Source organism: Aulostomus chinensis, chromosome 12, assembly GCF_037954235.1.
Source record: "Aulostomus chinensis isolate RoL2024-O1b breed Wild chromosome 12, RoL_Achi_v1.0, whole genome shotgun sequence".
Taxonomy (NCBI): domain Eukaryota; kingdom Metazoa; phylum Chordata; class Actinopteri; order Syngnathiformes; family Aulostomidae; genus Aulostomus; species Aulostomus chinensis.
The window spans coordinates 25,246,917-25,262,331 of NC_141331.1; the positions used below are offsets into that span (position 1 = coordinate 25,246,917).

Here is a 15,415-nt window from a genome sequence, read left to right on the forward strand (position 1 = left end):
AATTTAAAGGAAAATTGTCTATAAACTCTGTCCCGTGGACTGATTTTTGTGTGTAGATTCTAAAAAAAAGTGACGGAGGGGAGTTAAGTTTTCCCAAATGTACAACACATGAATAATTATTTATTCAGGAATCAAATGTCAGTCGTGACCACAGACAAGAGACCTATTAGATATTCACCCTCCTGAGCCTGAAGTCTGCAGTAGGAGTTGGTGTATGCTTCATACGCTTTCACAATCCCTCGCTCTGTACACAGCATTGTTTAGAAATGTGACGCGCAAAAGTAAATACCAACATACATGTTCAAGAGTACAGCCCTCCCTAGTTGTCGTGTAGGAAGAGAGAAGAGAATGAAAGCAGGCAGGACATGCAACAAAACAAATGATCAGAAATGAGAATCGGAGCAAAGGGGAGAGGGAGACTTATAGCTGCTCATTTCGGTGAAGGCAGGATGACCTTGTTTTATGAGCCTCCAGCCCTGCTGTTCTGGAGAAGTCTCACTCTCACTCTCACTCCATGACTCCGTCCTCCTGTGTTTGTTTTTACAGCTGCCTCCATGACCCCTCCACAGCCCACACTCTCACACCTCTCACTGTCAGACTGCTCTGTGCACGTGTCCCTTACATTGTCAGAGACTTAGGACTGATGTCACCTGCAACTATAGATCCAAGTTCCTTTGAAGTTTTTCCATTCCTATTATTACTAAATAGCTAAAACAAGGCTGGCCAAAGATTAAAACTATGTACTTTATATCTGCTGTATGTTCATGTTGGTAAAAAAGCAGAAACAAGAGGACATCAGTGCAATGGACTTGAGTACAAGGATGATATGGACTGCAGCATTGAGAGTCAGTGGGTAATTAATTATTCAAACTGGAGCGTAGTGGAGTAAACATGGAATTTTTACCAGAAAGTGTGAACTGATTAATATTGCAGGTGCAGTATGCGTTGGATGTCGCAGGGTCACTGTGCACTTGCCGTTCTTGACGCTGTGGACTGGTTTAAGTGTTGATTGAGGGTGACGACTTGCAGCTTTTTATGCATCCTCTTTGGCTTGCAGAGCCTTTAACAGAGGGGAGAAGTTGTAATTTGGAGGGAGTGTAGCGTCTCGAGCGGAGTTTTTTTGTTTTTGGACTTGTATGACTCCTACATGGAGGACAGCTCCACAGGTTGCAGTCCTGTCCATTTCAGGGTGATCCTGACCTGGTTGGTGGCCGGCCTGAACTGCAGAGTGGATTTATTGCAGTGTTGAACTGGATCCACAGATCCTGCAGCAGGTGGAATTTCTTGAACTGACACAGGAGGTTCTTCCTCTGCTGCACCTGTAGAATGATGGTGTCTTTGTCGGAAGCCCACTTTAGGTCCTCAGAGTTTGGGATTTCTAAAAAAAAAAAAATGAAGGTATCCACACCCAAGTGGATGGTAATATCATGATACCGAGGAGGCTGCGGATCGGAAACTGTGTTTTTGTGTTCGCAGTAGAGCTGCTAAAGTTTGAATTGCAAGTATAGAATCTCGAGGTGGCTTTTGGCCAAATTAGAATATAATATCCAGCTTATGGCTTTCATTATTGCATGAAAGGTTTGCATAATTAATCAAAATGTAGACCAAACTGCATCAAGGCCTACCACCTACTGCAATGATCAAATTGTGGGAAGGCACAATATTTGTCAGAGGCAAATTATTTGTGAAATTATATTGTGGTGCTGCAGGTGCGTTCTTCCTACAGGTCATCTTCTGCATGACTTTAGAAAACATCTTTGTTCTGATATTGACCCTCACAACCTCATTCTAAGAGATTTTGTCACAAATATAAGAATATGAATATATTAATAAGAATATATAAGGATAAAAAAAAAAATCCATATCTTTACTTTGAATTTTTTCTACAGTTTAGTGGAAACACCAGTTGGCCGAAGAGGGGGAATAAGATTTGCTCTGTGCTCATGAGAAGTTAGAGAATCCCCATTTTCACACGTGGAGGATCATTTTCATGACTTGGCCCCAAAAGAGGCTGAAATATCAAGTTGAAGAGCTGAAACATTTTTTTTCAGCAACTGTGCTGTTTGTTGAGTGTAGATGACAAAATTAATGTTGTCTCAGTTTATTAATGTCAAGCTATCACCTTTAGCATGTGGTATCTGACCGACAGAGTAATGAAGAATGTCTCCTCATCTCTCTTCCAGCTGGTGATGGAGTTTTGCGGAGCCGGTTCCATCACAGACTTGGTGAAGAACACCAAAGGGAACACGCTGAAGGAGGACTGGATCGCCTACATCTCCCGAGAGATCCTCAGGGTCAGGGGTGCTTTCACAGCCTTCTCATGGCAATTCAAATGTTCTGTGCTGTGGTGGAACATTTTGTTGTTGAAGAAGAGGCTTGAATTGTCTGTGACGATCATGTCGGACTGAGCTTTAAGTCAAGTTTTGTTTTTTCCTCTATCTTTACAGGGCTTAGCTCACCTGCATGCTCATCATGTCATCCATCGTGACATCAAAGGACAAAATGTGCTGCTGACTGAAAATGCAGAGGTCAAACTGGGTATGTGAGGTTTGGATGGCTTTGCCATCACCACATCTAGTGCCAAATAACCCCCCCCCCCCCCCCCCCCAAATTGGGGACCAGAAAATAGTAAAAAGGTAAAAAGCACTTTGACTCTGCGTGGGAAGTGCTATACTTTGTTTAGCAGTGAGAGGATTTCGAAACTTGAAGCATGGAAGGAACACTGTGAAACCCTGCTTCACAAGAAATTTGAGTGGAACGAACATGACCGTGTCATGGACACCCCAATTGAAGAGTGGCTTGTTAACACAGTCATGGCAGTGTATGAAAACTGCAAAAGCTCCACATGAACGGAACCATTGGAGAAGCTTTCAGTGTGAAGGTAGGGGTTCATCAGGGTTCTGTCCTAAGCCCCCTGCTTTTCATTGCCATCATGGAGGCACTATCCAGGGAATTCCAAATACATCTACCTTGGGAGCTGCTTGTCAGCATAGAGCAGCAGGAAATGTTTGTTGCCTGGAAATCAGGAATGGAAGACAAAGGCCTGAGAGTCGACACTCTGGAAAACTAAGGAGCTGATCTCCACCAGTAGCTCACGCCCAAAGACCAAGACTGGAAAATACCCCTGAGATGTCTGCAACGAGGGTGTAGGCAGAAATTCCATCCACTTTCCTGCCTACCAACACTGGATTCATGGATGCTGGAGCCAAATCAATGGCAAGCTCTTAAAAGCCTCAAATTTCATCTGCCCAAGGTGCTGAGGTCTCTCAGCACTGGATCCCAAACTACCAGAATGGGTCACCTTGGCTGATTGTGACATAGAAGTTGTAGGCAAGTTCTGCTTCCTAGTAGACATGCTAGATACCGGAGGAGGCGCAGAGACAAGCTCCATCACCAGAGTTCAGTGCGGCTGGGAAAAAGTTCATAGATCTTCTGCCATTCATGGACTCATGGGGAGTCTCCCTGGAAATGAAGGGTGAAATCTGCAGGACCTGCGTTAGACCTGGCATGCTACATGGCAGCAAAACCTGGCCTGTAAGGGAAGTAGAGAAGGACACACTCTGCCATTCAGAGATGTCAGTGGTGCATTGGATGTGCGGCCCCGGCTTCATGAAAGGGTTCCAACCACCATACTTAGGACCAAGCTTGGAGGCATCACATCCATCACTGCATTAGTGAGACGTGGGTGTAGCAACAAAGACAACTGGATGAGTGAGGCCTGCAGCTTAGAGGTAGCAAGCAAAGCTGATGCAAGCTGCCCAACACAAACCTGGGCTTCAGCTATGAAGGATGACCTCAAGACCCTAGGCATCAACAAGAACCTTGCACTCAACTGAGATTCGTGGAGAGTTGCCATTTCACTGAGTATGAACCATGTTACTTGGAACCTGACTATAAATGATGATGATGATAGTTAGCCACTTTCCTTGTTTTTGATTTTTCTCCATGAGAAAACGAATGCTACAAAGTTTTCAGACTCAACAGCTGATTCTGATGAAAGCAGCTCAGTTTAAAGTTTCCCTCTGCTAACCAGAATTGTGCTATCAAGTCATCATCCAGTCTGACCAGCTGGCTGGTTGGATTGACGGCTCACACCAACTTGAAGAGTTGAGCTGATCATCTCGTCTGCTGTAATTTTTCTGTCACTATTTTTGTCTCCGTGGTAGAGAGAATGATGACGCAGTTTTAATCCTTCATACAAAGAGTGAATATCACTGTATTTGACAGATACGTGGTTGATCATTCTGTCTGGAACCAGCTTTCCAATTGTCGATGATGAACATTTTTCCCAAACTGTAGCTTCAAGATAATCATGATATATATATATATATATATATATATATATATATATATATATATATATATATATATATATATATATATATATATATATATATGTATATGTATATGTATATATATATATATATATATATATATATATGTATATGTATATATATATATATATATGTATATGTATGTGTTACCTTGTTACAGCGACCACGGAGAGCACAGGATATAGAGCCCCTGTTCTTACTATGTCCCCATTTAACAGTTTCAGCCATGAGGATGTGAAGTCGCTTACAACACAGCAACAACTTAACCTGAGGCGTCATAACACGACTCAACTGTGTTTGTGTGTACTTGCACAGCTGCTTGGGCAAAAGTATGGACCTTTTATTTAGCTTAGGGGATAAACTATAAAAAACAATGTGCTCGTACAATGCCTGCTGGCTGCCCTCAGGTAGACTCTGAACTGTCCTTGATTTTATTCACTGGAAATTTTAAAAATCATAGCAACTTTGTTTGTGATCCACGTGTTGAACACTGTCAGTGAATTCACGCGGCAACACAAACAAAACTGTCTTTGGCTCTCAGGTTCTTTAAAGAGGAAGATTTGCTGTTGATGAGCAAGCAGTAATTGGTTGTGACTTTCTTTTGCTCCTCAGTGGACTTTGGTGTAAGCGCTCAGCTCGACCGAACAGTAGGTCGAAGAAACACCTTCATCGGGACGCCATATTGGATGGCTCCAGAGGTCATCGCTTGTGATGAGAACCCAGATGCTACCTATGACTACAGGGTATGGCTTTATGGATTGGCTGTAATTAGACTTTTCACTGTGAATGTTTGTGAATGGGAGAAAGTAGAACTGGAAGTGCTGAGGGCAGCAGAACTGAGCACTGCTGTATGAGAGAAACATGCTGTGTTTATAACAGATGGCACTGTTGTGATAGTTTTAAGGGATTTTTGAGAAAAGGGGAGAATTTTGGAAAATGACTGGACTTGCAGAAGCCACTTAAGGTCAGATAGGCTGAGATAGGAAAGAGCTATTCCTACCCTTGTCATGTGCTGCTTGTGTAACTCTGTCATGCGTCCTTATTTTTAGTTATAGCCCTGATTGTCTCTGTAATTAAACAGTGCTGTAATTTAACCACAACAATAATCATAATAATAATGATCCGGTTCAGTGGTGTATAAATCTTTGCTTGTGTGAGCTAAACATCTTTATTATCTGGTAGGATTTAAGCTTTTAAAAGCGATAACACGTGCCTCCATAAGATACTGAACTCATGTCGTCTCGTCTCCTTCAGAGTGACCTGTGGTCCTGTGGAATCACGGCCATCGAGATGGCGGAGGGAGCTCCTCGTAAGTACACATCACCAAGCTGAAGCTGGTTTTTATATGGCGTCTTTTGAGAATTCATTTAGATGTTAATTTTATCACCATCAGTAAATCAGTAGAATTACAGGCTTTTGTAGTGGTAAAACCCCTGTGAGGCTCCACATCTCCACCGCCCACTAAAGAGGGAGTAGCCACACAGCGCCCAACTCACGTGGAACCTGTTGGTCTCCACCGCTCAGCTTCCTTTTAAATTCAGCAGCAAGACTGAAGGCTAACACACATTAGCGCTGCACCGTGGTAGCTTGTCAGGTGACCCTAGCACAGAGCAAGTTTGGGGGTGCAGCCAATCCCTCCCCATCCCTTCGGAACAGCGATAGCAAGCTGAGAGTAAGGGCTACACGGGAAGCATAGAAGAAGAGCTGCTGCTACAGTAGCCCGCAATGTACCAAACTTCTTTGTTAGCTCCACGCCACTGGAGAATAGTTGTGTCATTTCATCAGGACAAGGAGCAAAGTGTCACAGAAAGGCGATGAAGGCTTGGTAGTTTAACTTGAGCGAGAAGAAAACAGACGGGAACAGGGGACGTGGGAATGCTCTGATTAAATATTTGTTCTAAATTTTAATATGCACAATCATTTATTTCTTTTGAATCCGTATTTTCAAACTGATACAATTACATTGTTTATATAAAGGAATACTTTAAAGTGTTTCAAATGGTGTTCGGACTCTTTAATGTTTTTGTGAATCCTGTTTTTAAATTTTAGATGTTTTTTGAAAGATTAATTGTGCATTATTTTTATGGTTTCCCCTAAGTGCCATTTGAAGCATCAAAGATGAAATTTTGTAGGATATTTATTTATTTATTTTTCATAGTATAGTTTATAAAAAAAAAAAAACACTGTCCCCTTTATGTGACACTTAAGGTCCCTCAAAAAAGGAAAAGGGTTTTTATTTTTTACGACATCTCCAAATAAGGGCAACGCTTCCACGAGGTGTTTTTTTATGACTTCAGAGAAGAAGGAAGTGAAAGATGTAAACAAATAACTATTGACTCAGTGTTTGTTCTCGAAAGGAAAGCTGAAAAGCTCTGTTTAAAATATCTAATTTGGCTCCATGCTGATATCGTCAGGTCGCGTGTTAAGATGTCATGTATGGAAGAAGAGAGAGCCGTATTTAAAATATGGTTCCGTTTATCATCAGACAGCCCTTTTCCAAGCCATCCTCCCATGGTCTTCAAACATCCACAGAGGCACCAGGATTTAGAGGGCGTATTGAATTATGAACAACGATTATAATGAGGGTCACTGGGGGAATGAAGAAACAGCATTTGAAAAACAGTTGAAAGAGGCAGCAGATATGGAGGAGGTCAAATTACCGCGTCAGGTCAGAAAAGCTCTCTGCCTCAGTCAATCCAACCTAAAGAAGTGAGGGTATTATTTTGTCGAGTTTGAGAAAGAAGTGTTCATGTTCATGTAAACACTGGGAGATGCTGGAAGAAGTGCAGAAAATTAGGCAAGAAGACAATCTTGATGGGACTGTCGTGCCTGCCCAACAGAGGCAGAGCAGAACACCTGATTACATCATGCTCAGAGGCTTCAAGTAGGGGGAGGAAGTTTTCACCGAAGACATTATGAAAGACGGCCAGCCAACAAAATCCAGTGGAAGTTAGGAATCTCTTCAGCAGACGAGTTGATGGTCCAGATACTTTCTTTTCATTATTTGGGAAGAGCTGGCACCTGAGGAGGAAGAACGTTCCAAAGTCTTCCTGTGCTGCAGAATGATTTCCTCCCCAACATGAAGCCTGCGTGGAACCGAGCTCTTGGGAAGGTTTGCTGAAAATATGTTGCCCTGAGACTAAATGTTATTTTCCATATTGAAAAATGAAAAAAAGGCTTCAATCTGCCACAGAGTAGAGGATCTTTGTCCTTTTTGGGGAGAGTAATAGTTGACCTGTTTAAGAAAGATTTAGGGTAGAGTCTCTGATCGTTTTCCTCTCAAGCCTCCAGAGAATATTCCAACGTGTAAAGTTCTGAATATTCGGCAGAAAATAACTAAACTGGATCAGTGGTAATTTTGTCTGGTGGAAATTTGAGTCTTGAAATCAATCTGGAGGCTTTGATTGATGGACCCGCCATGTCAAAACACTGTTGACACCTCAATAAGTGAAAGTAAGTCTGTCTTCAAGCAGCTTCAAGCATTTTAGGGCTGGTGCTCTAAAGTTCCTCTCATAACTCAGTCGCTCTGGTTTTCAGTTTTCTTTTGTTGCATATGGAAGAGTTGCTTTCCTTTGAAAGCCCCATCAACCACGCTGCAGAAGCTGCAGGAGGTGAACTCTATTCAAGAATGATGGTCGATTTACTAGAGAGAAATGTAAACCTCCAGAGGTCAGAAATGCCTAAATGGTTCATATGAGTATTTGAAGCTTTTGATGTGAGGGTTGTTCTTACCCCCCTGCCCCCCGTGGATCACAATATAGACCCATCTGGTTTTCTTGCTTGAATCTCAGCAAAAGCCTCTGATCTTGGTTTGTCTTCTCTGTTTTTGTTTTCCTTCAGCTCTCTGCGACATGCATCCAATGAGAGCTCTCTTCCTCATTCCCAGAAATCCTCCTCCTCGGCTCAAGTCCAAGAAATGGTTGGCTAAGTTTGAACCTTCTATTGATTCTCAGAGGAAGTGGCTCCCCCTGTAATTGACAGTGAATCTCATCTCCAGACTTTACTCCTCACTGTCCTGTGTTTATGTGGCAGGTCGAAGAAGTTCTTCAGCTTCATTGAAGGCTGCCTGGTGAAGAATTACACTCAGCGCCCCCCTACTGAGCAGCTCCTCAAACACCCCTTCATCCGGGACCAGCCCAACGAGAGGCAGGTCCGCATCCAGCTCAAAGACCACATTGACCGAACCAAGAAGAAGAGGGGAGAGAAGGGTGAGTAGCTAGATGTGGGTGTGGGTGTGGGTGTGAGTGTGGGTGTGTGTGTGTGGGTGTGAGTGTGGGTGTGTGTGTGTGTGCGTGGATGGGGGGACAAACATAAACTCATTGATCATATCTGTAGTAGCTCTATCAATAGCAGCTGAGTTATTTTACTGTGTGGCTGCATTCTGTTTCACCCTCAGATGAGACAGAGTATGAATACAGTGGGAGTGAAGAAGAGGAGGAGGAGGCATCCGAGCAAGAGGGAGAGCCAAGGTGAGTTTCCAAACATGTACCAGAAGTTGACCACTACTGAGTTCTAGCTTGGTCATCAAAACAAAACAAAACACTACTGAACCTACAACAAAAGGGAGACAAAGAAAAGGCAGAAAACTTTAAATGTTTGCATATCAAACGTGTCGTTTGCCAACTTACAGGCCGTGGCGATGTTTCCTGTAAATTAAATGGTTTGTATGTTTACAAGCGTCCTCTGAGCTAACGTGCCTCCTAACGCCTGTCCTCACGTGCTGTGCACAGCTCCATAGTCAACGTCCCGGGTGAGTCGACCTTGCGCCGCGACTTCATCCGGCTGCAGCAAGAAAACAAGGAGCGCTCAGAGGCGCTGCGGCGCCAGCAGCTCCTGCAGGAACAGCAGCTTCGTGAGCAGGAGGAGTACAAGCGCCAACTTCTGGCTGAGAGACAGAAGCGTATCGAGCAGCAGAAGGAGCAGAGGAGACGGCTGGAGGAGGTGAACACGCAGGCCTCATGACCTGCTCGTCACTCACCACATCATGAATGCGATGGCAGGCTCAGTCCTCAGCTGCTACTGTTACACACAATAGACACATCAGACTGATGATACAATCACTGATCAGGAGAGGCCACGCACACATCAAGTAGACGCAGTACTTGTCTTCTACATTTGCACTACGGTGATGCTGGCAGGATGCGGCCATACAGCCGCCTCTATAGTCACAGGAAGAGCGTATCTATTATTTAACTGACATTCCCCGATCTCTCCAAAGGCTCATATTGAAAGTTTGAAAAGGACTAAAAATACTTGTATTCATGAGATGTACCTGAGTTATTTATGAGGTAACCTACTGTACACACATCCTCAGCAGGGAGGAGAGGTTCTCCTCTGAGTCAGTGACATCATTGTTTTACAACACTGAAGCGCTTCTCACGCAGGGTAACTATACGGAGGATTCCTCAGTTTCGTGAGTGGCTGCTATGATGGAAGGAAATCTTTTTTTTTTTTTAAATACATGAAATCATCATGGAGGCCAGTTGTGCTGTGCATTGTGACAAGATAGAGAGAAGAGAGCTCTGCTAAACCCTGGTGGGAGTCACAGTAAAAAGAGCAGAAATAAAAGGCTTGGTAAATACAGGCAGCCATGAGAACACATCTTTACTCAGAAGACAGCAGCACAACTAGCGTGTCAGTGAAATCGCTCAGCCTTCTTTACAATAACGCACACACAGCCTGGGAGCGCATCAGGACAGTCACACAGAGCAGCTGAAACATACTTTTTTTTTTAGTTAAATTTCATAAAAAGACATCTGGATGATCAACCTATGAAGTCTTTTGTGAAACATTTGAGTACCGCTGTAATTTGAATAAATGATCACCCAGGCTTCAATCGTTTTTGAGCACATTTTGGACAAAAAACAAACACTATGAAGATCTCAACTAAGATGAATTCAAGGACGAACGTCCAATCTGAGTTGTTTTTTTTGACGCACACAAACACAGTGGGATTATGCAATGCATTTCATTCCTCAACTCCTCGATTTTACCACATATTTGCTTGTTTTTCCTTCAACAAAGCAGATAAATGTGAATTCCATTATTAAAGTAGAAAGGGCTGCAACATGGACGTGTGATGAACCGCTCTCAGCATTGCAAGCAGCACATGAATGCAACCTGCTAGTCCTGGCTAATATGATGTGACGTCATTGTTGCACACGGTCCTGGCTGTCCTCGTGGACTCCACGAGGTCTTTGACAGCAGCCACGTAGCTGAACGATCCTCTTTGGTCTCCAAGTTTATATCACAGATGTCCTGTAACATTAGCCTAGCACCTAGCCTAACGTGCACGCACGCTTAAAGCATCACCACATCTGGAAGCAGGTGACACGTTGCGATTGTCCGGCCGAAGCAAGAAAATTAACAACAAATGTTGTAATTGATGGTGATCTGTCACTGCATTGATACAGAATCTGCCACGTCAGCACGTCGTTGCGTCTTAGATGAATAATATCACACCACTCATCATGAGACACTCCGTGTGCACTGGAATTAAAACTGTTTTACCCATTGTGAGCTACCACCAGCTGGCACCCTGGAGAGGCTTTGTTGTAGAATAATCAGCTTCAACTCTGCTTTCCAGTTGAAGGATCAATTTACCTAAAAACAGACAAAACACAAACCTTGGTTTACTTTGTGTCTTACTTGCACAGGCCTTGAGATGCGTGTCACAAGACTTGAGGTACGCGTCCTAGTTTGTGTTTGTCGTCATCAAAGCTCTGAAAACTATATTGAAGAATTCAACAGTAGCAACATGTCCTTTCAGACTAGCAGCCCAATTACTCTGAATAATCCTCACCACCCACTGTCTTCCTCTCAGCAGAGGGGAGTGAACCTGGTTTAAGGTCAGAACAAGATTCTAGCTCTTCTCTGGTCGCAGCTTGGGGTTTGCCATGGTGCTGTGAGAAGGCTGGAGGATGCACTTTGTTTCACACGATCTCTGTATGACATTTTTACTTGATAATTTATATAATAGACTTCAAAATCAATTTTAGGAGGCAGTGGGGAAAAAAATGATACCCCTAGAGGATGTGTTTGAAATCTCTCTCTGTAATTACCCGTTATCTCTTTGAGTGCTGGTCCTTTTCTATTAGCGTCTCCGTGAGCTGGGCTGCATTTGCTTCTCACTTGTCTCAGTGGAGGAGGAAAAAAAGTTATAAAGAAATGATTACACGTTCAGACAGAAGTAGAATGAAGGAAGAGATGGAGACCTAAATCCATGCAAGAGGGACTCAGATCAGAAATGAAGGGAGGTGGACATGTAAAGGCCAAGTGTGTGGTTGGTTTCAACACATCTCAGCATGCTTTAGTAGACGCTGGGCAGATGTTCCTTCTCTCTCAGCTTAACCTGACCTCATGCATGTGCTTTCCTGTGCTGATAGTTTCCCTCCTGCACAATCATACATGCCCGGCATTCGCTGAGAATTCGTAAAACCCCGATGCCTCCTGGAGTTTTCGCTGCACCTTCCTGTGAAATGATGACGGACATAAATCAGTGTAATTTCGTCATCTGTCTGCTTATAGAGTCAAGTGTTAGGTAACTGCCAGTTAGACTTATGCCTTCCCTCTGATGAAATGATTACGTCTGAAGGCTGATGTGTCTTCTGCCCGAATGCTCCAAATGCCGGCCATTTATCTTCCTCCTCCTGTGTTTATTTATATTTTCTCCACTGGAACAAGACCGTACAGCTGCCACATATTACACTGGTGCCCTTTTTCCATCGCGCAACACAAACACGTGGCAACAATTTAGGAAGTGTGAGACTCAGAAAGCATCGTTTGGGTCGTTGCAGGGGCTTCAGAAACGCAGCCTCGTAATCAAGCCGCTTGGAAATCGTTGACAGTTCTAGGCTTTAAATCAAACTGATTATCGGTGTGTCCTCGATCAGCTGAAACTCAAATTTTCACTGTTTGACTAATTGATGATGGTATTTCCTCAAATAAAACCTGGTAGTAAACTGAGAAACTTTAGCAGATAAACACACTGTGGGAGTAAGAAAACTGTTCAACTGTGAAACATCAATGTTAGAAAAGGTAAATAAAAATGGTAAATAATGAAAAGGGATAACAAGCTTGATTGGAGATGGACACACCTTTTGTTAACGGGTTCTGATGCAGAAAACATTTCAGTCGCATAATGAAATAAAATCAACTCCCCATTGCGAGGACAATGCCGGGTTTTCCTCTGAGCTGAAGTGAACTTGAAACTGTGTAATATTTGAATTTGAGGGTGAAGAAATCTTGATTGTGACAGTAAACCTCTGCTAATTAGTAAGCGTCAATACGAGCTTCCTTCCTGTAACCTGCAGCAACAACGACGAGAACGCGAGATGAGGAGGCAGCAGGAGCGCGAGCAGCGCCGGCGTGAGCAGGAGGAGAAGAGGCGCATAGAGGAGATGGAACGACGCCGCAAAGAGGAGGAGGAGCGCAGGAGAGCCGAGGAGGAGAAGAGGAGGGCCGACAGGGAGCAGGTACCTGCGAGCAGACGTTTGCACAGTGGCTCTGATGGGCAAATCACATTTCAGACGACAGAAAGTCACAAACAACAGGTTTTGTTTTAAATCGACAGGAACCAAGTCAACTTTGCAAGAAAGTTTATTTCTATGGATGACATTTATACCTTTTTCTTGTTCAGTACATGTCAAAAATGAAGTGATAACCAAAATTTGGAGGTTTTTTTTAATCATATTTTAAAAATGATTTTTGATCTACTTGAAATACATCCTTCACATTATGATAATATCTTATTTGGTTTCTAAGACTCAAACACAGCTAACTTGCCACAGCTTTTCTCTAAAATGTTCCCAAATTTAGGCAGCGTTTAAAAATTCTGTTTGAGAAAATCTTTCATAAAAAAAACAAAAACAAAAACTTACGATCAGGAATGAACTTGTTTTTCTGATCGGCCTATTTTGAACAAAAACATTTGATGAATATTATGCAAAACCTGATCGGCTTTTTCTCATTGGATGTTTCCCTCTAGATTTTGAAAGTGACATGTTTATTCAAATGAAATTAACTGGGTCCTTGGTCTGTGTGATTGACAGGAGTACATCCGCCGTCAACTGGAGGAGGAGCAGAGGCACCTGGAGATCCTGCAGCAGCAGCTGCTGCATGAACAGGCCATGCTGCTGGTGAGTGCTTCTGTCCTGTTGAAATTCAGCATCACACGAACTTCATATTTTCTTTATGAATATTCTTCCCCTGTCCATGAATGGACTCATATATTTAACGTGTCCCTGCTCCGTTCTCGCTGCCTCTTTAAATCTTAATATTTCCATCCATCTGTCCCAAGTGGTTAAGGTTTTTCCACAACTCCTAGGTTGTTTTTTTTGGGTGTTTTTTTGGATGCAGGTACACATTATTCTTCCATTACACAAACCTTCCTCATTCTGTTTTCCTTCTTCGCCGAACTGAATCAAATGATTTGGATGCATTTCTGACTTTTGTAGATCCTGGGGGAGCCTTTAACAGCTGAGGTTAAAACGTAATAACCGTTCTCAGGTTCTTGCTGGGGAAGTCGGGATGTTTACTGGGCCTTTAGTGGTAGTGATGAAGTAGCCAGGAAACTAGTCATCCAGCAGGAAAAGAGGGCTTCCCTTGTTTTTCTTCCAGATGTCCCTGACGCTGAGTCAAACAGGAATGGGTCCGGTTATTTAAGGTGGTTTATATGATGTCAGGTTATGGAAGGATATGAACACTTATATGTTCACTTCCTGGCAGCACACTGCCACTTCTCCTGCTTCCAATACAGTCACCATTCATCACCGTTCTGATGTACCCACATGCACACTGCCAGTTCCTAAGCATTAAAACGCAGCAGTATTACTGCTTGTGATACTCACTGTAAAAATAACATGTTTTCCTGCAGCTCTTCTCAGAAAGTGGGTTATTTTTCATGGAGATTATGAGTGTGAGTTGTTGGAGGCTCGAAGGAACCTAATGGGGCACTGCTAGAATAGATATTTGGGGGTACCCCCCCTTTCTGGCTAATCCTACTCTATTTTAAACTACTAAATTGTACTTCAGTTGTACAGTAACAAAGCCAACATGATAGAAGACATTATAGGCTGGGTTGTAAACCTCATGGCAACCATCTGGCAAGTCTTTTTGTTAAATTGTTGAGTCCTCCTTTCATATGATACTTCACCCAAAATATGTAATTTGCCTTTCAGTGACTCCATTAAGTGTCTGGAGGTTCCAGCGACGACAGTGTCTGTTCGGGAATTCTCAGGGCCTTTGTCCAGTATAATCCAAGTCTTCTTTTTCTAGTCATATGCTCAATAGTCCACATGTGTGAATGAGTCCATCCGAATGAGCGAGCTGTACTGGCTCGTTCATGGTTGGAGAGGAACAGGACGGGTTCCAGCGCGTGTGGTTTTAGTTCGAATTAAAGTCTGTCTTATGTTTGAGCGCACGGCTGAATAAAGAGGACAACCCAAGATGACTTGTGAGAGAGTTTTTAAAGGTACACTTTTGGACCGTTTTGCTGTTGTTCTTCTCCATCAGCTTCAAGCTAAATGTAGGTGGTCAGTGTTTTCTGAAATCCGGATCCACCAAGTGTTGGTGAGGTCGCAACACCTTACAGTTAATATTTGAAAGGGAAATTACACTTCATGTTTTCAAGTAACACTACGAGCCACACTGTTGTGGTAAAAGTCATCATGTCCTTGGATGTGGTCAACTTATCCCTTGCTGTACTCAGGAGTATAAATGGCGGGAGCTGGAGGAGCAGCGCCAAGCCCAAAAGCTCCAGAGGCAGCTGCAGCAGGAGCAGGCCTACCTGTTGTCCCTCCAGCCCAATCAGAACCTGGACATAAGCAAACAGAACCTCCAGCCCAACAGGGTGAAGTCCTTGCTGAGCGCTGAACCAGAATCAGCAAAACAACACAACACTGATGTTGAGAAGACGAGTTCCAGGCAAAGCCCCAGTCTGGAGGAACCTGCAAAGGCCAAGCAGCCTTCCCCTGACTCTGAGCCAGTCAGAGAGGTGAACCTTCGCTGCTGCTGCCATCAAACTGACCGCTGTAGAACGCTTCCCTTGCTTGAGTGTCACTCACTCCTCTGCTCCAGGTGTG

General features: G+C 43.4%; 1 protein-coding gene across 8 annotated transcripts in view; it reads left to right on the plus strand.

The window, feature by feature from the left end:
- The window catches only part of LOC147252552 (mitogen-activated protein kinase kinase kinase kinase 4-like), a 105,345-nt gene that overhangs the window by 60,112 nt on the left and 29,818 nt on the right, over positions 1–15,415 (plus strand). For 7 of the 8 annotated variants that reach the window (XM_086220886.1, XM_086220887.1, XM_086220891.1 and 4 more), the window contains exons 5-15: positions 2,184–2,294; positions 2,448–2,538; positions 4,947–5,077; positions 5,589–5,643; positions 8,175–8,253; positions 8,367–8,542; positions 8,731–8,803; positions 9,065–9,275; positions 12,647–12,808; positions 13,385–13,471; positions 15,043–15,327. In XM_086220886.1, the coding sequence (XP_086077012.1) occupies positions 2,184–2,294; positions 2,448–2,538; positions 4,947–5,077; positions 5,589–5,643; positions 8,175–8,253; positions 8,367–8,542; positions 8,731–8,803; positions 9,065–9,275; positions 12,647–12,808; positions 13,385–13,471; positions 15,043–15,327 (1,461 nt within the window). The remainder of the gene's footprint in view (positions 1–2,183; positions 2,295–2,447; positions 2,539–4,946; positions 5,078–5,588; positions 5,644–8,174; positions 8,254–8,366; positions 8,543–8,730; positions 8,804–9,064; positions 9,276–12,646; positions 12,809–13,384; positions 13,472–15,042; positions 15,328–15,415) is intronic. The other variant, XM_086220888.1, reaches the window with a different exon arrangement.